We start from the raw sequence: 24061 nt of genomic DNA, 5'->3' as shown, positions 1-24061 counted from the left end.
ATATATATATATATATTAATATTAGCGGTGGCGGTAGGAATATATGATCTTCGCATAATATCGCGGCACTTTCGCTGGCATCGACGACGCGTTGTCCGGCGTGTTCCTCGGACGTCAACAGGTTAGCAGCGTTGATAGCGATGGCGCGCGAGTGCGGATCGAATCGTAGACGTTGTCACTTTGACAACGGGAAGAAGACTACGGTATCATTTGCGGCGGAATGTCGTCGGACGTGCGGCGCTTGCTGGACTTTGCACAGCGGCGTATAACGCGAGGTGTTGGTCAGTCAAATACTCATAATAGGGCGACGGCTGATAAAGGTGGCACGAGTCGTGGGGCATTGTGTATAATGAAACGACGCGGGCCGTGTCAATTACAATAAAAATTTGTTATATATATACATAATTGATGACGCACGCGTCTACGGGTTAGAAAATATTGTTGTCTACGATCGTTGAGCGGGGTGGGGCGAATGCATTACAACAGTATAGTCTCAAGGTCATACACGACGGGATACGCGACATAATAACACGTGCCGCGTGGAGTTACAAACTTACAAACAAACAACAAACAAACATACACGTGAAACTAATATAAGCGTGTTAAAAAGACATTATCATAAGTTGTAATCTTTTCATGTTTTGTGGAAATATTTAAATATAACAAAAAAATTTTACTCCATATGCAAATAATACAATAGTATTATCGCCGTACTTCATATGAAATTTTGTAGTAGAATACCAGATGATAAACGAAATTAAGCAATAATACTTTTATATTTTGTAAAAATTATTAATCATGTTAAATCAATAAAACGATCGCCTCAATGAAAATTTTATCCTTTAATTTTTTTTTTTAGAAAATTTACATAGAACAATTTTTATTTGAAACATCCATATTATAATTTTGTTGTGTTCTTTTTCATATGTATAGAAATAAATTTGAGGGGGTATGCACTAAGCATTTACGAAACTTCAAAATTCTGGGACACTAATGTAAAGATAATTCTGTGGGCATTGAATTATTTTGTAATGACAATGGCGTACTCTAACGTACAAATGATACAGTCTGTGAGATATGTGATGATGGTCCAATTAAAATTAAGGGTTTTTAATAATATATTTTAATAGTCGTCAGAGATAAATGATTCTTTTAACTGAGTAATATCTTAGAAAATTACCTCTTTGAATAATCTCTGTTTCTGTGCTTAATAGTGGTGCTTTTTTTTTTGTCACTTAAATTTTCTTTCACTTGAAATGGTGCATTCTCGCATGCTTTTATTATGTGTATTTGAATTTTTTACTGTGTATATTAAATTGTAAAAAAAAAATTTATCTATTAATAATGCCAATTTATTAATCTTTAATTATTATTATTATTATTATTAAAAAAAATAACAAGCATAGAAAAATGATATTATATCATACATATAATATGTATATTATTACATAAAATTATAACATTATTGTTACATTATAACATAAAATAATATTTTATTAAAAATATATAAAACACAATTAATAAAAAAATTAAAATTAGAACAGTCTTAAGATTCATAGTGATACGATGTTGAGATGAAAGCTAAATTATTTGATAATTTAATAAAAAAACATTAACATTAAATATCACATAATAAATAAATACAATTTAATTCAGACATTTTGGTAATGTCAACAATATACACTCCAATTTTAAAAGAAGATAAAGGCGTAACAGTTAATTCAGAACAGCTAAGGAACTGCTTTACAATTAAATAAAAAGGCTTAATTTGCGGTTGAACAATATGATTGACTATAACAAGAATATTATTATTAAGCATTTTATAGTTATCTTTTTTTTTTAAAGTATTTATAGTTGTTTTTGTTAATTCAAATGTTATTTTTTCAAAAATTTGATCATTTGTTTTAAAGAAGGGTAAATAATTTTTTGGTATAACTTCATTACTTAAGACAGGATATTGTTTATTTAGTTGAGAAGGAAGTGCATCATAATTTTTTTGTTTTTTTGTTTTTCTGTTATTCTATTAAAGATTTCTTGCAGAGGATATTTGATTGACTTAATAGATTTTTTAAGGTGTTGTAAATAGTTTTTTTATAAAAAATTTTTTTTAAAAATTCAGTATCTCTTTCATTATATTTTAAACTAGTTTCAGGACAAATTAAAATTTTAATTGCATAAGATAACAATAGAAAATGATAGTAGAACTTTTTTTTCAAGTTGCCCTTTAGAACAATTTGACCAGTATATAATAAAAAAGTTCATAGTTCAGTAGCTTTATAATCAATTTCATCTAGGACCCTTGGCAAACGGCATATCTCAGGTGGGACACGAGGTCTTAATTTTAACAATTCGTTTTTTATTTTATCTTTTTCTAATCTTATTTCTTTGTTACCCTTCACCTAAAACTCAAGTAATTTTTATACAACACCAAGGCATACATTATGCATGTAATCTAATACAATAGTATTTATGATATTAATAGGTAACTTTATTAATGGACTGTTTCCTTTATGGTCATCTTCATATTTTTTAAATCTGATGGACTCATCAGTTCTGAATGGTGCATTTAAGTCAGAATAAGTCATTCGGTGTTCTAAATATTTACCCTCATCAATACATGATGTGCAGTCAAAATAGGCATTGTGACCTTTCACATTAAGTAAAAAAGCTTTTGCAGGGGAATCACATGAAATATTTGAAATTTTTATGGTAAATAATAACCCATTTACATTTAACCCGTTATCTAACACTTCCAATATATCATTAATAAATGGATTTAAAAATTCTTCAATTAAATGAGGCTTTTGAAATCCGTGAAAAATGCCTATAGGTATATCATTTTTTTTTAACTTATTGAAATCTAAAATTGGCCATAGCTGACTTTTAGAACTTTTAGACACGGGCAGACCATCTATGCGAATACCTATATCTAGCACATGTGATTTAATATACATCTGTGCATTATTTTGAACTAAAATAGGTATCATCATATTATTTATACCTAAATGTATGTACAACCCACCAGAAATGTCAAAAATATCATGGATTTTAGGGGTTTTCATTAGTGTTCTAATATCTTTTGAAACATCTAAACCTTCGCTTTTTAATAATTGAAGCAAGCTATTACAAAAATTATGAGAAACTTTATATTTAACAAATAATAATTGTTTAATAAGGATAATATTAATTTGTATTTTGATTAGACTTAATAATCAGAAATCGTAGTGGAGCTGATGTATTTATAAGCACAGCGACTATACAAAAGCAAGTAGAAAAAGGAGTATCAGGTTAGATAATCACGTCAGAACTTTTTCCTAAGGTGCAGGCTATGTTATTTTAATTCAATAGACATTTTTCAGTCGCATTCCTCCTTTTGACTAAAATAAAATAAGATAGCTTTCTATTATATTTTATTGTAGTTGTCATCAAAGGCTACAAACATAATTAAATTTTGTTTACTACATAATATGTACTTAACGCCTAAAAATATTTAGTTTTTTAATTTAATTATTTTGGCGTATTGAAATTTAAATTTCTGTAACAAAATTTATTTAATTCAATGGAGTATTAACTAATCTGTAAACCATATTTTAAAAGCTGTGATTTTTTGTTGCTAGCTGTGGTTTGAATTGTTCAGAACTGAAAGTTATAAGAGAAATAACTAGATTTAAAAGATATGACGAAAACATAATTTTGAAATTAGTCTGAACACGAAAGTGGATAATGAAAGGTCAGCTAGTACAAAACTAGCGTGGTAGGACAAAAATAATTAGGTCACCCTTTTTATGTTATCTGAGCATTTCAAATGGGCTAACTAAAATTTTTAAGAATTTTGGTATTACTTTAGTAACAATTTAAGAGAATTAACTCTAAGGGTAAAGTATAGAAGAGTGGAAATCGGGCATTTATAAAGTATAATGTAAGAGTTGAAATAAATGTTACGGAGGATAAAAAAAAGAAACGGGTCAGTATAAAAATACAATAAGTTGATAAATCTCTTGGGGCTGAATATTTATTGACACATAATTACTCCATTAAAACTATAAAACTAATTAAAAACGTAAATGATTGCAAAGAACTTAATATAAGGGTGGTCGTAAAAATATTTAAAAATAAGATACAAATAATTGGGATCTTGGCCAACTGAAAAATTCATTATTAAACTGGTTAGTTACAATACATATGTCGTGTGAAACATTAGTGGTTTCCATCAATATATGCGCATACACACGAGTAGTGTTTGGTCGACTGGCAGTGTCGTCCATACAGTACTACATTAGTATACTACTATATTGGGTAATTTATTTTTCGAATTACCTGCTTGTCGTTATCAGTTGTTACAATCGCTATAATTATTAGTTCAATTTCTATTATCTACTGCGACCTTTAAAATAATAATTTATTTTAATATATTTAATTTGACAATTTTTTATACCTACTACTAGTGGTATTATATTTAAAGTCGTCAATTGTAGAATATTTTTAAACACCAAAAGTTACCAGGAAATGATTACTATTATTTCTATTTAAGTTATCTATTACGATATATATGCAAAAAAATATTGAGCTACTCTGATTAATTTACAATGAATAGTAATTCTAAAATTTCCTGACTGCATATTAATCTTAGTAATACAATTTTTTTAATGCTCATAGAATGTTCTATTTAATTATGTTAATTTCAAACTTGCAAATTGAGCTAAAAGTTATGGTAATAAATAAATTTTATTTTATTATAAACTTTCACAAAAATCAACTTTAATGGATTAAAAAAATAGGAAAAATATGTAATTTTTCTTATTTTTTAATAATCAAAGTCGGTATAAATTAATTTTTTTAAATTGACACGGCCACGGCGTTGTCACACGTTTGACACCCCGCGGTCGTATCAGCTCCTTCACAGCCTCCGCACCACTGTAAACCGGACTGTTACACACACGCGTTATCGCCGTTGTGTAAAGTCCAATAAATGCCCAGCGTCGAATATCCGCCGCAATAATACGTCGAGTCAGTCATCTTCGTGACACCTTTATCGCTTGTCCGCCCGTTCGTCAATCCAACCGAACCGCCACCACAGTTTCGATCATTTATACATCTATCTACAAAACCATCTCAGTGCGACTGTTCAATAATTAGTATTATTGTTACTTTTGGTTTTTCTTTTACTTTTTTTTGTGTTAACACTTTTCTTTCATTAAACGGCTTTACGCCACCTATAGAACGAACCGTTGCTGTTTTGATTTCTTTCTTCTTTTTATTACGACGTTAGTCGCTACAATATGTAAATACTTATTTTTTTATAATAAGTTATAATATTAAAAAGTGATAGAAAAAGTCTAATTAGCACATTTAAAACATTGCGAATAGTTGATTTAAAAAAGTATATTTTTGTTTCTGTTGAAATTTCCTTGTAGTCCAAGGATATAATAACTCTGTTATAAGTAACAGAAAAATTTTATTAAAATGTATTGCATCAAGCCCTTTAAATTTTTATAGGCGTTAAAAGTAAAGAAATGTACAACTACTTTATTATTTTTATAATATCTCCGTAAAAATTATAATATTCTATTGAATATCAATTTCATACTAAATTTAATTACTATAATTATTATTTATTCATATATTATAATTATAAATCAAATCACTAATCGGAATAAAATTAGGGGAATAAGAGTTGATGTTGCTTTTGAAATAATCTACCAGTTTCTTAAAACTAAACACTATCTACAGATTTGCATCAAAGCGTTTCTTATGATAGTGATTTTAATCACTGTCAGATATCATTTATACTTGTCCCTAACTATGCCACGTCCATGCTTTGTCGCGTCTCCACATGGCTATCGTTTTTTTTATGTTGTTATTCGTAGATATGCAGCACTATTTGACAGTTATGACTTTTTCACAGACATGCTTTAAAAGCGGTCGTAGTATTTCTTATAAAGGTATAAACCTTATTTTCTTAAATAGATTAAAAGTTGGAAATTAATCCAAGTAAAACAACCAGGTAAAAAAAATGTTCAAATACAAATCAATTTTTTTTTACTGAGTATTCAAATCAGCAGCCATTATGAGAATAAAATAAAAACTAATTCATATTGATAATTATTTATTATTTGTTTATAAGCCTTAAACAGTTTTGTAGTTAAAAAAACAAACTGTTGTAACTAATTTTTCATCGTTATCATCATCGTAATCATCACTACTCTCGTCTTCATCTGTCGTCTCAAATTCACTTATATCAATGTCATATGTCTCAATTTTCGATATACATTCTGATATTTCTCTTTTCTTTAATAACCATGCTAAAATAAAATAAAATAGTGTTAGTTTAAAGAAAATACTAATTTAATATTTTATATGCACCTTCATAATTCAGATTTTCTACATTTTCTAAAGGTTTTAATACATGTTCTATTATGTCTCTATTCTTGAGAACTGCTTTTATGACACTTGAAAAATCTTCTTTAGATATGAGTCCACTATTTGACGTATCTATCTCATGAAATCTTACAAGGAAATCGTTAAACAAAAACACTATTCGTTTTGGAATTTTGAAATATTTATCAGTCAAAATTTGTATGAAATTTCTAAGGCTCATATATTCAGTATCTTAAAAAAAAAAAAAAAAAATTTTAAAACAAACAATTTTTACAAACTGATCTCAATATATCAAGTAGTGTTTCTACCAAGTAACAAGTTTTAGTAATGAATGTTTTCTTTAATAGATTCAACTTAATGTCAGATTATGTGTATATTAATTTAAATTTTATTCATTACCATTGAATTTTTTCAGTTTCCCTATTATATTTGTTGTGTCCATGTCATTAATCTTTTCCAATTGTTTCCAAACATTGTATATTAAATAAAGTTTGTTTGAATCTGGCGTAATTTGCTGAATTATTGGCTCTATTTCTTTTGGTATCTTATAATTCTAGATGTTTAGAAAAAAAAATTAATCTTTTTCAAGTAAAAATTTCTATGAAACGCAAGTATTTACTATAAACCCAGTACTGAGATTTGACAGTTGCCTAACCTATACTGACACCGAACTTATTTTAGTACTGAGCTAGTATTGCAAAACATTAAAATTTGAGAGTTACAATAGAATAGAATAAGAGTACTGGTCAGTACCAAAATATGAATGTGCGCTTAGTGAATGTCTGCTGAAGAACAACGAAACGACAAAGTAAAATTAAAAAAAACTATAAATTACTTTTAATAATAATAATAAAAATATAAAATATTAATAGTTCTGGACTGTAAAAACCTTAAATATTGTTTTATTTATTTATAATAATTTGCGAATCGGGAAATATATTTCACAAAATCAAGGACACATATTTCCTTACGAGCGTTAAAACCTCTTGTGGTACATTTGTCACTTATATTACCTCGTTATCTATCTTACCCTTTCTTATCATATTATGACACCTTTTCTTGTAGATCAGTAGTATATAGAGCCCTGCGACCCACGCCACCTTTGTTAGCCATCGCCCTACTACGTGTACATGATAGTTTGGCCTAACTAACACGACGTGTGTATATCACCTTACAAAGCCGAGCAAGTGTCGCACGACCGACGATGAGTTGTTGTCGGAAATACAAGATAATTTGTTTATCTAAAATCATTCGAATAGTCGCAAAATAAATACAATATTGAAAAATAATGTGTTTTTTTTTTAGTTACTTATCTTATTTCTTGATTTGTAATCTATTAATTACTTTGTAAAATCACCCCTTATATCTTATAGAAGTGTCATGAAAGTGTTATAGAAGAAAACGCTATCTTTTCATGATTACTGTGTATACATATGATGATAATGTGTATACATTACTAACTTGGCATTAATACCATGATAAGAAATTAGATAAGGCAATTATTACTTATCACTCTCATTCATCTGTCCTTTTCTCAATACGTATATCAATGTTTAATACCGTAAAATAATACATGAAAATTCAAATTTTCACAAACTTCAAAACGCTACAGAATATTTACTACTGAATATTAATAAGATATTTTTTTACTAAAATTTTTCTTAAATTCTACTCTACAAAATAGCTATCTTAGATTTTTTTTTTTACATTTCATTTAAAATTTAAAAATAATTAATATTTTTAATAAAATGTAAAAAAATTAATTATTGAGATATAGCTATAGACCTAACGTATAACTATTATTAAAAAAAAAAATCAGCTAAAAATATTAACTGGATCAAAAGTTATTTAAGTTGTCAGTGAGTGGTGGGCCACCCTGTATAATACTCAATAATTGAGCATTCATTTTAATTAATAAGAAAATTAATGGGTGATAACATCATTTGGACAAATACTTTGGAAGTTATTGACATTTTACAGTGATAGCTGGTGTTTTTAGACTGACTTTGTGCTAAAAAAAATTTGTTTTTTTTTTTATATTTTATTTTTTGATTTTTCAGCTATTAATTACTTTGTATAATCATTCCTTATAATTTATAGAAGTATCAACTATATTTAAATACATTGTAATATATTAAATTAAATGGTTCATTATTTTATATATAATGATCTAATTAAGAAAATGACTAGTAGATAACAATAGTAATTAGTGTAATTATTAATTATCATTTATAATATTAGGACGTTAAATATGGTATCTTTTGTGCATGTATGTCACATATTATGAATTTACGAAATCACCAAAACGGATTCTTTCTTTAAAACGCAAAATAACAAGTTATCTAGGAAATTAAATCTAATTATTATACAGATTTGAAGTAACGCCTATATATGTATGTTCTCAATTAAGTCCACCAAATCGGATTTAACAATTCTAAAAGATCTAAAGCTTCTAACTAGGGATTTCTACACTACCCTCGTCTGACTATAAAAACCCAATTTTTCCTATTAAAATCAGTTCTTATAGTATTTTTAAAATACACAAAATCTACGACACTGCTCAAGAATCTTCCTCTCTGGGATTTAGTTTTCTTTTTATTTAATTAGGACTTTTAATAATTTTTTTAAAATTAAACGGAACTTGGAATAAATTTAAAGTGAATTGTATTTTGGTGTATCTTTTATTTTAAATTTATATGTTTATTAATTAATTTTATATTTCTTATCATGGAAATAAATGTCAATTATATCTATACCTCAAACATTTTGAAATTATTTTATTTTTATAATAAACCCAACCCAACTTTAAATATTCATTTAATGATAAATGTTTATTGTGAGCTAAATGTTACAATTACTTCAGATTTAAATTAATTTTATTGGACTAAGTGTATTGCAACTTTATACTTACTGTGTAGCTAGTCATTGAGCTTAATGTCTTTGTTCTAATGAAAATGGTACCGGCAAACAACACAAAGAAACTTACAAATATATTTTTAGTGTTTAATTTTTGTCTTAGTGATTATTGTGCCGCCGCATCCTTTCAAGGCGTTAGCACCAGGACCATTGGGTCACTACAATATCACCTTGATAAATCTTTTACATAGATATAAATATTTTTAAATCTTGTTTTGGTCAGGTCAGAGGAAGATTTATAAACTACTGGTGTCAATCTCTCAATAAAATATGTTCCCTCAAAAGCATACTTGTTCAACAAAATCGAATAAGGCTACATTGTTGAATTATATTTATAATTGTACGTTTCTCTACGTATCATCAATTCAGCTTATTGGCACGATATAAATGTCATTGTACATCATGATTTAATTTTGTCTACAGTGGTAGAAGAATATTTGCATGCAAATAAGAGGCAAATTTAACGAATAACATCGACTCAGTAGACAGTTAAAATTTGGGCAACTCTAAGACAACAGACGTCTTAATAAACGTCATAAACTACAGAATTAGTCTAAAATATTTAGTTTTAAATTAGGCCATAAGTGATCTCACTGGTGGTGTAACTCCACATATCTGTACTCTTTATTAATTGTGTCCACACACAATTATTGTACAATATATTTACAAATATAATTTATCGTTTGAATTGATAGTGCCATTTGGCAATTTGCATAAAAAAAAATATTGAACTTCAACCCCGTATAGACTTATACCTCAGTTTACTCTAATTATTTTTAATGAAATATTTTTATCATCCACCAGCATTATGATGTAATGATTTTTTGAAAATGATTACTTTGGCCTTTTTGAGTAACACAAGTTAAGAAAATTTTAATTTATAAAAGAACGCCTTTCAAGGTATAATCCTGGTTAAATACATAGTTTAAAGTTATCGTAAATATTATAAGGATATTTAAAAACAATATTTTGAAACAATAAACTTTTTGGGGGATTTATAGTTTAATTGTAAAATTTTTTTAAAGATAAAGTTTTTTTTTTAATTTTAACATTTCATTGCTGAATATCAATATCTTATAAATCCCATTTCAATAATTTTAAATATTATTCGCCTTTCCGAAATTTCAAAACTTTAAGATGAATTTTAACAGGATATGATGATTTATAAGTCAAACGTTAAAATGAAGGATAATTGTAAAAAAAACTGCGCTTTTTAGTAGTCGAGTGGACAAACATTGTAAAACGTGTGGCGAGTTGTCTTCAATGATCACAAAAAATAAATTTCCTTACGGTAAATCTGTGTTTTTAATAAAGATAATTGACTTATCCAATTTTGATATTTTTTTATATGAAATCTCTGACTATCTGGATATTGGATAAATTATTGACGTAGGCTAATTATGGTTGCTGGCACGCCGAGAGATTTTGAATTTAAGACGTCTATTATATTTAAATGTACATCATTTTTTTTTAAATTGTAATTAATGTTTTTTTTTGACAGTGAGATAAGGTTTTTTTCAATATTGTAGTATATTTCACAAGCTTTGATTTGCTATGAGTTAGAAAAACGTTGACTTCTGGGATAATTTTAAAAATCGAGTTCAAATAACTTTTTAGCTTCGATGCGAAGCTGAGAAGGTATTAATTTTACTATATTGGGTTCTTTTTCACAATTAATTAACTTTTTTAACTAAATTTATTAAAGTGTACGGGAAATATTGACACTTTTATATATATCCTAAATTAAAGCTTATGTAATATACTTATATAAAAAAAAAAAAAATTTCGGACTTTATTTTGTCTTCACGGTGAAAATGGCTACCGAATGCTATTTTTGTGTGAAAATACTCGATTTTATTTGTTACATTTTACATCAATACAATTTTTTTATGAGAAATAATATTTATATCCCTCTTTCATTCGACATACTTTATCTTAATCAGGATATAAATAAGAAAATAGCAGATCATGTAGCTTTTGGAATTTTTTAAAACTAAACTTTATCTAAAGATTTGCATCGAAGTGTTTTTTATGATAGTGATATTAATCACTTTTAAAGATATCATTATACTTGACCCAACTATATGCCACTTTACCACTGTGCTGCGACTACCCTGTGCTGGGTTTTTAAGTTTAAAATTAATATGTTTAATATAATGATTTTGATTAATATTGGCAACAAGTTATCAATTTAATTGTAAAATTCTATTGTTAATTATTAAAAAGGTTAGGAGATCTTACAATGATAAAGTGGTGAAAATTTCAAATCTTAGTTTAAATCAAGTTTAAATCATTAGATTATTAGACTATTTTTATGAAATACCGATTGCATAAATCTATTTTTACCTAATATTTATGTATATTTTTTTTAGCTTCGATGCGAAGCTGAGAAGGTATTGGTTTTGCTATGATGTGTTTTTTTTCACAATTAATTAACTTTTTTAACTTAATTTATTTAAATGTACGGGAAATATTGACACTTTTATATACAGGTATTCAGTAAGTCAGGAAACGGGTTTCTATTGTTCTCATTGTTACAAACAATGAGAACAATAGAAACCCGTTTCCTGACTTTTTGAACACCAACTATATCTTAAATTTGAGCTAATGTAATGTACTTTATTATGAAAAAAAAAAAATTGTCCTCTGGACTTATCTTCATGGTGAAAATGCTATTTTTGTGTGAAAATTCTCGATTTTATAATTAACATTTTTTACTTAAAAGTGCTATAACTTTTAAAAAAATGTATGGATCAATACAATTTTTTCATGAGAAGTAGTATTTATATACATCTTTCTTTCGACATACTTTTTTTTTAAATCAGACTATTTCCCTATTTACGGGCGGCCTTCAAATATAAAAAATGCATATAGAAAGTAGAACTTTTTCAACTTAACTTTTGTAAGTGTTCCGGAAGGTCTGACAGTTATATATATCTTAAATTGAAGCTTATGTAATATACTTTAATTTGAAAAAAAAAAATTTGATTTCTAGACTTGTCTTCACGAAATAAATGGCTACCGAATGCTATTTTCGTGTGAAAATTCTCGATTTTATTTTTTATAGTTTTAACTTTATAATGCTATAACTTATTGAAAAGTGTATGGATCAACAAAATTTTTTATAAGAAATAATATTTTTTAAAAATCCCTTTTTCATTTGACATACTTTATCTTAATCAAGATATTAATAAGAAAATAACAGATCATGTAGCTTTAGGAATAATCCACCAATTTTTTAAAATTAAACACTATCTAAAGATTTGCATCGAAGCGTTTTTATTGATAGTGATTTTAATCACTGTCAGATATCATTATACTTGATCCAACTAAACCATGGCATCACTGTGCCGTGGCCCCCTGTGCTGAGTTTTTAATTTTTATACTAAAAAATTCATGTGTGAAATTTAAAATAAATGATCGCTCAGTTACTTTGGATTATTTAATATGGATGTTTTTCCTAGTCTTCTGAATTTTCAATCAAGAAAATGTAGATTTTTTAAAATAGTTACATTTTATCAAATAATTGTATTTTGTTTAAAAAATCATAAATCATAATAGTTACCACCTCAACAGTTCTTATTTCTTCAATAGAAATTTCATTATTCGTTTTGAATAAAACTTCTCTAATCTAATAAAAAAATATAGAATCATTAAATTACTTTATTTATAGCGTTATAACTGTATGCAACAGATAATAAACTTTTTAGAGTTTTGTTCTTGAGGCATTATTTAAAAAAAAAATGAATCTTTTAATAATTATACATGATCTTATTCGTAAATATTATATTAATTATCATATTTGACTAATTTTAATACTATTCACTAACGAATGTGTTTATATATGAATTTATAGTACAATTATTTTTACTTAAAAGCGTACCTGTTTTTTGCCTTGTTTATTCCATTTATATTGAGTTTTTTTGAGAAATTTTTTAATACGATTATGTCTAGAATTCTAACATATAAAATATTCATTAAATATTACATTTTTTATTTTAAAAGACAAAATGTTTAATGCAAAACTTACTTCACATTTACTTATTGGTATGTATGACGAAGATACATAAACAAACATAAAAACACAATAAATTTGCCAACGCATTTTACAATTTCTTATAATTTTTTGATGAAATAAAAAATAGATTTTGATATCGTAAACAATATAGTACAAAGTATTTTTTAAATTTTAGTATATTCATTTAATTTTGAAAAAAAATTAAGTAAAATATGGGTTTATATGCTAGAAAATCGAAAAAATATTGTTTACTTTTTATATTTGTCATGTACAAACTTATCTTGAACAAATAACGTTATAATTTATAAATATAATTAACTAATTTTAATGAAATTTTAGTTTAAATATTGTAAGTGGGCTTTTTTTGTCAGCAACAACGTTGTGTCACCCCTATCGGATATGAAATTTAATTTTAATCAATAAATTAATGTGGTTAATGATTACAATACTTCGTGATTTATTAACAATAATTGTAATAGTGGAAGTTGTATGTGGTTGATATGTAAAACATACAGTAGGCTGTATTTAGATTAAATAACAAGTAATATGAGTAACAATAACACTGGTTATTGACCAGTTAAAATTTTACGTAGTATCACTTGAAAATAAAATGTGTTTAATGAAATAATGATAATTTTTAGTAGACCGAAAACACGGGCTTAAATTAAATGTTGCTTTGTCATTTTGAATGAAGTCAGAATTATAAGTTTTTATACTTATGTATTATATTTAAAACTCTACTCAAAGAAGAAGTTTGATTTAAATAAAATATAAATAGAAAGATAAACGTCTGTTGAGTAATTCATTAAAATTTCCTTGTAATCTAGTCATATAAATGTAAGTATAAATCAAAAAACGGTACACAATTTGGCGATTTTAAGGATAGTGATGTTTAGGGGTAGCTAAAAATAAGTGGGGTGTGTAAAAATTGTTTCAATCAATTGAATATATTTTTTTATTCTAAGATTTTTTTTGGATTTTTTCATAGCAATCTGGTTTATTGAAAAATTGTCTATTAAAATAATAAAAGTTTTCAATTAAGAGGAACATACTCTCATATTTCTATCGAGATGGTCCTGACTATTGGCCATTGGGGTATTTTAAGTGTATAAATAATAGATAATATATTTTAATATACTACCAAAATACAAATAAAATTTTTTTTTTTAGATTTTATTATTTGTAAATTTCATTATTTATAATTTAAATTTGATTCTGACAAAATATAATTAAAAATATACAAAAATAATAACTTAAATAAAAATATATCATAAATTGAAATAGAGCAGTGACGGAATATCTTTAAATATAATACTGTATTTTTGAAAACATTCATAAATTACATATGCTTACACAGTGATCCATCATTTCGCACCCACAATTACGAATGGTTGAAAATACTTAAAAAAAAATATATATTTATATATATATATGCATTTAAATATTTTTTATGTTTAAGTATTTATCTAAGCACACATTTGCGGATATCACTTATCCTAGTAATTTAAAAATAAAATATTCTTTATCTAATACGTTACAATCATTAAGTCACCACTTTAAAAGCGGTTTTTGAGCATAAAATGTAGAAAATAAATTTTTAATTATTTCAATGAACATATTAAAAAGAGATTATTTTTATCTAAAAAACCACCCTGGCCTTACGTCTTTGTCTTATGATAAACACATCTATTGTCCATATACTCTTGTAGATAAAAATTTTTAAAGGGCTCTAGTTACCTAAAAATATCAATAGTCCCTCTCAAATTGATGATTTTTCATCAGAAGTCCCCTCCCTCAATTTTAGCAATATTGAATTTTTAGTAGATATTTTTAGTTTCTTAGCACCATTCTCTCAGTTTCCCTTACATTTTAATTAAACAGATAGAAATTACAAAAAATTAATCTATAAATATGACAATAAACAATACGAAAACCGGTAAAATAATATACCATAAAAAATATAATAGGGTCGTTGATATTACTCATTTTAGGCAATATATATGGTCTGTAAAAATTAAAGTAATTCAATATTTTTAATACCAGTTACTTATAAATCTTGTCGGTTTTGTTAAGGTGACTTATACTGTTATGGAAAGCACAAAAGTTCTTTTTGACAACTATTGCGCTCTATTATTATTTTTAGCTTCGATGCGAAGCTGAGAAGGTATTGGTTTTACTATGATGTGTTTTTTTTTTTATTTATTTTTTTTTGTGTCCGTTACCACTTTTTCTCAGCTCTTCACCGAACGGATTTCTTTCAACGATACGTCAAAAGATCACAAATCGTATCTAGTCGAAGACTATTTCCCTATTTACGGGGGGGCATCAAATATAAAAAAATGCATATAGAAAGTAGAACTTTTTCTAGTAGTATCTATACACATCTTTCATTCGACTTACTTTTTAGCTTCGATGCGAAGCTGAGAAGGTATTAATTTTACTATGATGTGTTTTTTTAATTTCCCTATGTACGGGAATGGTTCAAATCTGAAAAATGCATATAGAAAGTAGAACTTTTTCAACTTAACTTTTGAAAGTGTTCAGGAAGGTTTGACACTTTTATATAGATCATAAATTAAAGCTAATGTAATATACTTTATTATAGAAAAAAAAATTTTTAAAATATAATTATTTTTTATATTTTTAACTTAATATATATTGCTATAACTTTTTGGAGAATGTGTGGATCAATATAATTTTTTTTGTAGATGCATGATGTCTCTACTTATCATTTGGTATATATTTTAAATAATCTGACCCTTTACCTGCCCCCAGGGGTGATTTAAAATGACAACTTTTTCACAAAAATATAACTTTTTCAACTTAACTTTTGAAAATGGTCCAAAAAGTCTGACATTTTTATATATATCTTAAATTAAAGCTAATGTACTTTATAAATATACTTTATTATGGCAAAAAAAAATTTCGGACTTTATTTTCTCTTCACGGTGAAAATAGCTACCGAAAGCTATTTTTGTGTGAAAATACTTGATTTTATTTCTTACATTTTACATTAATACAATTTTACTATGAGAAATAATATTTATATTCATTTTTTTCATTTTTTTTAATAATTTTAATATTTTCTCTTAAATATTTCAAATAATATTTTATAAAGTAATTTATATTAAATATTTTAAGTGATTAAGGGAGAAAATAAAAAATAAAAATAAGAATTAAGTTTTCAGATACAAAATTTCTCCTTAATTTATTAAAAATAAGAATAAAACTTTTATCGTTTTAAATTTTTTTTAATCCATAATTTTCGCGCAAGTGGTAAATTTTAGTAAGCAGATATTGTAGATAAGAACTTGGAATACTTATATTTGCACAGTTGGAATTCTTTTTTTATTTAATGATTTTCTTGATGTAAATAAATAATGTAAATATCCTAAAATTTAAAATCTATGTAATCAACATATTTTTTTGGCCATTAATATATTTTTTATGATAAACAAAAATTTTACTGTCGATAAACTTAAATTTATCAAAAAATAATATAACATTAATATAGTGATTCTAAGTAAAATTTTCTAGTTAATATTATATAAGATGCTGCAAATTTAACAAATGTAACTACATGCATTTAAAGGTTAATAATAAATGAGACAACGATAAATAATATTAAAACTTCTCTCATAATCCACAAAATTAGTCGGCCTATTTGGAATCTATATCTATATTAATTATAAATCTAATTGGTGTTTCATATTTTTCAACTATTAAAATATTTTAAGATGTACTTATAATATGTTGTATAATTCTGTTACTACTTTATAAGCCTCGTGATGATTATAATAATTTTTAGAACTAACTATTATACTTCTAAGTAATACATCACACTTGATGGATAGCCAGGGCTATCTATTTTATAAAAATATTTTTATTAATAGATATTTAAATTAACATTAAAAGAAAGCAATGCATACGTGTTTTATGTATTTGGTTGCTGCTGTTTTAGCAACAAACATGGGTCATATTACTTAGTAAAAACCTTATTTCATGCAAGGCCATTGATGTACAAATTTCTATATCACCACAAATAAAACTAAAAATGTTAAAGCAATGAGACTCATGACATCGATTCAGAAAATATCATACGAATAATTTTAAAAACAAAAAAAAATATACGACTATACTAATAGAAATTTATTTGGTATATCCAGTGGTGTAGTCCTAAAAATGTTTATGGATATACGCCCTTATTATGAATAGAGAATAACGTGGGGGGCTTGAATTTTTAACTTTATACGTTATCAACAGTGATATAGTCGTAATTTGATCAATGGACAAGTTAAAAACCTAAATGAGGAAACATGGGGAATTTCACCACCACACTACTTTTCAAAGGCCTTAACCATAACATAGTTTTTGGGGACGGAATACAAATATTGTGATGTTTTAACTGTGTTAAAAATATGTATTTTCTAATTATTACATAATGTAACTAAAACTCCTAACCCACCCAGATACGGCCTTGTTCCTTCCAACTTCCAAACTATTACTCGAATATTTTTACTGAAACTTCTAAGTTCTTACATAAATTAAATTTCATAGTCATATAATCGATAAGTGTATTATTAGATACTGTTATATTTTTTATAAATAAACAATAAACTTTATGCAGTAATAAAATAATCTTACAATCATTGTTTTCAAATCGTTAAAACATAAATGAAATAAACATTAGTAGGTACATGTTAGCACTATCTTAATTCATTATAGTTAATATATTAAATACTATAATAAAAATTGATCACTTGTGGCTAAGTAATTAAGTAAAATGAAAACTATATTAAAAAAAAAAAACCCAGCACAAGGAGGTGGCGGCACAGTGGGGTAGTGGCATAGTTGCGTCCAGTATAGATGATATCTGACAGTGATTAAAATCACTATCATAAAAAACGCTTCGATGCAAAAAAAAAAAAAATTTGTTAAAATAGCATATTTTTGAATATGGTAGCCATTTGCGCATAGAAGATAAGTCGTCCGGACAAATTTTTTTTTTTTATTTTATAGTACATAAAATAATCTTTAATTTGATATATGTTTAAAGGACGCAGTATTTCCGGAAAATTTTCAAAAACCAAGTTGATAAAATTATTTTTTGTTAAAAAGTTGCTATTTTAAATCCCCCCCAATGAGCAGGTTAAGTGATAGATTTTCAAAAAAATGATATCAAATGAAAGGTAAATATCTAAGGTTTTAGTATAAAAAAAAATTATGTTGATTTGTTGATTTTTCAAAAAGTTATGGAAGTTTTAAGAAAAAAAAGTGAAAAAATTTCGAAAATTAGCGATTTTTAAATTTGTAATTTTTTTGGATATTTCCCCCATTTGCGGGGAACAAAGGAATTTTTTTCAATTTTTAAGGGTAATGTCTTCAACTAGATACGATTTGTGATCTTTTGACGTATTTTTGAAAGAAATCGGTCCAGTGAGAGCTGAGAAAAAGTGGCAACAGACATAAAAAAAAAAAAAAAATAACCATAGTAAAATTAATATTATTAGTTTAAAAAAACTAAAAAATATTAAAAAATATATTCAACTCAAAGCCAACTGTTCGGTTTTTTGCCTCGAAGTAACTTAATTTTTTTTTGTTTTTTTTTTTTTACTTATTAAATTCCCCTTAATTTAAATTAACTATCAAATTTTTTTTATTTTTTGCGTGTTCCATCTTCAATGGACTCGTATTTTTTTCCTTTCAAAAATCATCTCTCCTTAGTTTATAAGGTACGGGCAACGGCCTTGTATAAGGTCACCCCTCATTATTATGGTTATGTGACAACTGTCACGAGGTTTTGGTGTACATCTACTATCAACGACTCAACGGTCATCAACTTTAATATTTATTAATTTAGATTCTTCTTCAGGGGCGTAGCGATGTAATTTTTTTAGTGGGGCAACTAAGTCCATTTGGCCGACTCGCTATAAAAAAGAAAAAACTTAAAACAAATAGTTAAAGGTAGACACAAAAATTTATCTAATACAAATTCTTCTTTTTTTTAATTTGGCCATTTTTAGCAATAAAATCTGAATTTATGTGATCATAATAAAAAAGTACATAACACACGCCATCAAGATACAAAAATTTAATTTATACAAATTCTTCTTTTTTTTAAATTGGACCATTTTTTTGCAATAAAATCTAAATTTATGTTATCCAATATGTCTTTTTCGGTAGAAAGTAATAGTAAATCGCTTAAACGGGAGTCACTCTGAGTTGTCCTTAAGTAATTTTTCACCAACTTTAACTTGCTAAACGAACTCTCATTTCCAGCTACAGTTACTGGGGCTGTACACAATTAACGAGACATTCTATTAGCTATGGGAAGCATTTTTTTTGATCTGAAAGTCCAACTACATCTGAAACAGTTTTTACTTCTTTGCATTGGTCGTAAAGTATTTCTAATTCAATCTGTAAATTTAGAGAATCTACAACAAGTTGTTTGGGTAAAAAATTCACTGCATCTTGAATTTTACTTTCGATTAAGTTGTTCCTTAATAAAGGGGGGTTGAATAGATTAAATAATGGTTTAATTGTACTAATGCAATTTTCCAAATGATTTTTCATCAGTGATATGAGCTCGTCCAAAACAGATTTATATTCTTTTCTATAAAACATTTTAAATGACATATTAGCTGCATTATCTCTATTATTGTCAAAGCGCTTAGGTACAAGTCGACGTCTATGACGAACTAGAAATTCTTTTTCAGCATCCTCATCAAACGACTTCAAAAACGCTATTGAACTATCTATAAGGTTGTCCATGCCATCTACATCAGAATTAATAATGTTTAATGATTCTAGAGTACTTGACATGAATATGATTGCATCAGCTATGTTAAGTTCAGTTGATTCGAGGCACTCAGTTAACAACTTCATCTTATACATAACATTTTTCATAAAAATAATACTTATAACAAAGTCTACAGAAATTAAACGTTTTGATAAAGAATATGCTGCATTTCTAGTAGATTTATCGAATTTGTCTTTTGTATTTGTTATCTTATCTCATCTAAAACTTCAATAATTATATGAAACGATGACCAAACAGATTTAATTGCCTCAGCACATGCTGTCCATCTCGTTTTGGATAAATTTCTGAGTTTTAAAGCAGTTTCAATATCAGCTAGTTTTTTCAGAAATGGAGAATATCGCTTTGTACTCGAAGAAAAAAATACGTAAATTTCTTGCATTACTGAAAACATATCAGATATAATAAGACTAGCTTCACAACCATGTTCAATAAATGTGTTGACTCTATGAGCTTGACATGGAATATAAGGTATTTTTCTACCTAATATTTCAGTTAATTTTTGTTGTGCACCATTAAATACTCCAGACATACTGCTGTCAAAATCATACGACTGAAAAACAAGATTATCAGGATCTAACTCATTTTTTTACGGGTCTAGGACATTTCGCCGCCACCGATTCGCCGCCGCCGGACTATTCGCCGCCGACCGTTTCGCCGCCGACCGTTTCGCCGCCGGACACTTGATATATAAATTTATTAATAAAAAACATCCCAATAAAATTTAAATAGAATAAAAAAACACAATAAGTTTTCTTTTTATATGTTTTTTATGAAAATTTAATGAAATGTATTAAAAATGGCCACCCACGTATGTTAAATTTGTTTTTCAACTCAATTTTTGAAAATGTTCCCGAACGTCTTTCAAATTTTAACTTATATTAAATTTAAGTTCTTGAATTCTACTACAAAATTAATATAAAACGATCCCACGATTTAATTATGAAAAATTGGCTGTCAAATTAGTAGTTTTTACAATTTAGCAATCGTAAAATTATATATATATATACAAATTATTATTTAGACGGCACAAAGAATAAGAAGAATAAATGACTAGTAATAAAAATAGTAGCACTCACTCTTCACTTCCAGTAATTATTTAAAATTATTTATAACTTCTAAAATACAAGTTGAAAAGTTGTTATCGATCAGTCATTTTCGTAATTAGATAATTATCTATTTTATAAGTTAACTAAACTTGTATGTTTCCATATAAGTAAAAAAAAATATCTCATGATAAAATTAATACCTTCTCAGCTTCACTTCGAAACTAATAAAGTTGATAGCCTTTTAAGTTATAAGGGATGATTCTAAAAAGTCATTATTAGCTGATAAGTCAAGAAATATATGTGACTATATGAAATCAAAATTTTTTTTCTAATAATATATTTATTTTGTGAGTAATCAAGTGGTTTATGAAAAACCGATCACTCTCTCTCTCTATATATATTTATATATTTTATATATTTTATAAATATTATTTATTTTATTGTCTCTCAATTTAGTTTATTGGTGGTTAGACTATATTAAACATAATTTCGGTTGGCCCAACTATATAGTTTTTTTATGTTAGTTACTTATATTTTGTTAACTGTTAAATATTTCACTAACTGAAAAGGTTGATTATTTTATTTAATCTTTTCGTTACAATGTTTAAAAAAAATGAGATTGTAAATTTTAATTGAATTTCAGCTGAATTATTCTATGCTGAAGTGGATCAAGAATTAAAAATGTGGAATGAAAAATTTTTAGAAGAGGGACCTCTAAATATACAGATGGAATGAAAGAAAATATGAAACATCATTTATGTTTATTATTAAATACGTTAGACAGAAATAATTGCGAATATGAAATTACAAAATGTTGTAACGATTTTGTAGCAAGTTATAACCTAGAATAGAAACTTAATATCAAAAGTACCTTTTTCATGAAAAAAATCACTTCTCTATACATTTATAATTTTTCTGTATAACAATTTTTTAGATTGAATACAAAATATTCGAAATAGTTAATTATAATTTATATTGATTTTACACTAGTTCTGTTATAGTCTTTTAATAAATAATGTTTATTTACAATTATTTTAAATTTACAAATAATATAATGATTTACAAATATTAATTAATAAAAATTAATGATTTTAATTATCTTATAAATACAGATTTATAAGTAAAATATACAAAATGATAGGAAAACTAAAAAAAAATTTTCTATATTCATCTATCACTATTTGTTTGCCTTAACATATAAAAACATATTTTCAATTAAATATTTCAAGTCGCACAACAATGTTATATGATTTCAATAAGGAAAAATATATTGAAAAAAGTTATTTATTTGGATGGTTTGAAAACTTTTTAAAAAATTAAACATACGGAAATTTTTCTTATAAAATTACTTTATTATTTTTTCAATTACACAGTAACTTTATTCATAATAAATAAAAGAAAATGCTCTAAGGTTTGTTGAAAATTATAATTATTTTACTTCATAATATTTTTTTATCGTTTGAACTGAAGATAATAAAATAATAATTGAATACAGTATTTTTAAAAAAAAATTTGAAGTATTATAATATCTAATTCACTTTTTTTCATATGCTAAAAACAACTATATAATTTTAAAATAAAATTATAACTTTTAATTATTAATAATAAAATTATAATATATTAACAACATATAATTGAAATTGATCGTGGCTAATTTTAATTATAAATATTTTTAGCATATAAATTGTAAACCAAAAAATAAAGTTAATCTTAAAATAATAAAAAAATAGATTTTAAATGAAACATATTTAATTAAGTACAGCAAAAATTTGTCAAATACATATAACTCACTGAAAAGGTCAATAATTTAAAAAGAAATATATGGAACAAAAATGTATTGCTTAAAAAACATTTCAGATATTAACAAAAATAAATACTTTTAATAAAAAACAGAACTTTACACGTAAATAGATAAAAATAATTTTATCATTTGATAAGCAAAAAATTGTTTAATAAAATTTAAAACTGAATAAATCATAAAAGTTTTATTAAATTAAAAAAAAAATAATAGTGGCATTGGAATGTATTAATGAAAGTACTTTATAAATAAACATTTAAAATAAAAATTCAAAAATGTTTGCCATCGTATTTAAAATATTTAAGTTATACGACTTTAAATAATCTTCAATAATTGGCTCATTGAATTCATCAATAACCATAATATTTTCATTTTCAACGTTTATGAGATTTTCAGTATGTGAAATTCTGCTGAAGTCATTGTCAGATTTTTCCGAATCTAAACTGCTTATATTCCAATGATCATTGACCAACATATGTGATACATAACTTTCAAATGGTTGAATGGGAATATTAATTTCTGTATTGTCAGAATCATTAAGAACCATTCATATCAAATCAATTAAGATTCATATCCGGAATCAAAATATTCATGCTCATTCTCGACATAATCATCATCTACAACGACATCATCAAAGTCCATTTGATATCTCATTATATCATCTTCTTCAGAAAAACTGTCATCAATGTTTTCAACATTGTCATGCTCATCCAAGGTATTCAAAATGACAGGAAGTTGTTGATGAATGACATCAATTGAGCTGTTTCTTTCTAAATAAATGTGGTCATCAATTCGATATTCTTGTTTATCATACAAGTCAGATGAATCGTAACCATTTTCTTCTGTCAACAACGAAGAGGAAAATTCTTCGGAGTTCGTGTTAGATATCTTATGAAAGGCTTCATAAGTATGTTCATTATCATCACCCAAAGGAAAACTGCGCATAACGACTGGAATACGTTCAGGAACAACATGAACGTTCTCTTCAACTTGACCACCACAGTATATTTCCAACATATCGGACTCCGATTCATGGCATTTTTCTTCTGTAAATGATGAAGTGGAATTTTCTTCGGAGTTCATAT

At 26.0% G+C, this 24061-nt stretch overlaps 2 protein-coding genes across 3 annotated transcripts; both read right to left on the bottom strand.

The window, feature by feature from the left end:
* Positions 1 to 2417: 2417 nt before the first annotated feature.
* Positions 2418 to 2990, bottom strand: LOC126908221 (uncharacterized). Its single transcript, XM_050690133.1, has one exon. It carries the CDS (start codon positions 2988 to 2990, stop codon positions 2418 to 2420), a length of 573 nt encoding a protein of 190 aa, XP_050546090.1.
* A 3099-nt stretch (positions 2991 to 6089) lies between these two features.
* Positions 6090 to 13481, bottom strand: LOC126906534 (uncharacterized). 2 transcript variants are annotated; one of them, XM_050687102.1, is made up of 6 exons: positions 13325 to 13481; positions 13178 to 13252; positions 12860 to 12925; positions 6778 to 6931; positions 6364 to 6609; positions 6090 to 6302 (listed from the first exon to the last, which is right to left on the bottom strand). In XM_050687102.1, exons 1-6 carry the CDS (start codon positions 13397 to 13399, stop codon positions 6127 to 6129), a joined length of 792 nt encoding a protein of 263 aa, XP_050543059.1. In that variant the 5' UTR covers positions 13400 to 13481; the 3' UTR covers positions 6090 to 6126. The 2 variants fall into 2 exon arrangements, with proteins under 2 accessions (XP_050543059.1, XP_050543060.1); XM_050687103.1 differs by having other exon boundaries at positions 12863 to 12925.
* Positions 13482 to 24061: the final 10580 nt, after the last annotated feature.

The sequence above is a fragment of the Daktulosphaira vitifoliae genome, unplaced genomic scaffold, assembly GCF_025091365.1.
Source record: "Daktulosphaira vitifoliae isolate Bord-2020 unplaced genomic scaffold, ASM2509136v1 Scaffold_5, whole genome shotgun sequence".
Taxonomy (NCBI): domain Eukaryota; kingdom Metazoa; phylum Arthropoda; class Insecta; order Hemiptera; family Phylloxeridae; genus Daktulosphaira; species Daktulosphaira vitifoliae.
This window is presented reverse-complemented; position numbering and strand designations above follow the sequence as displayed.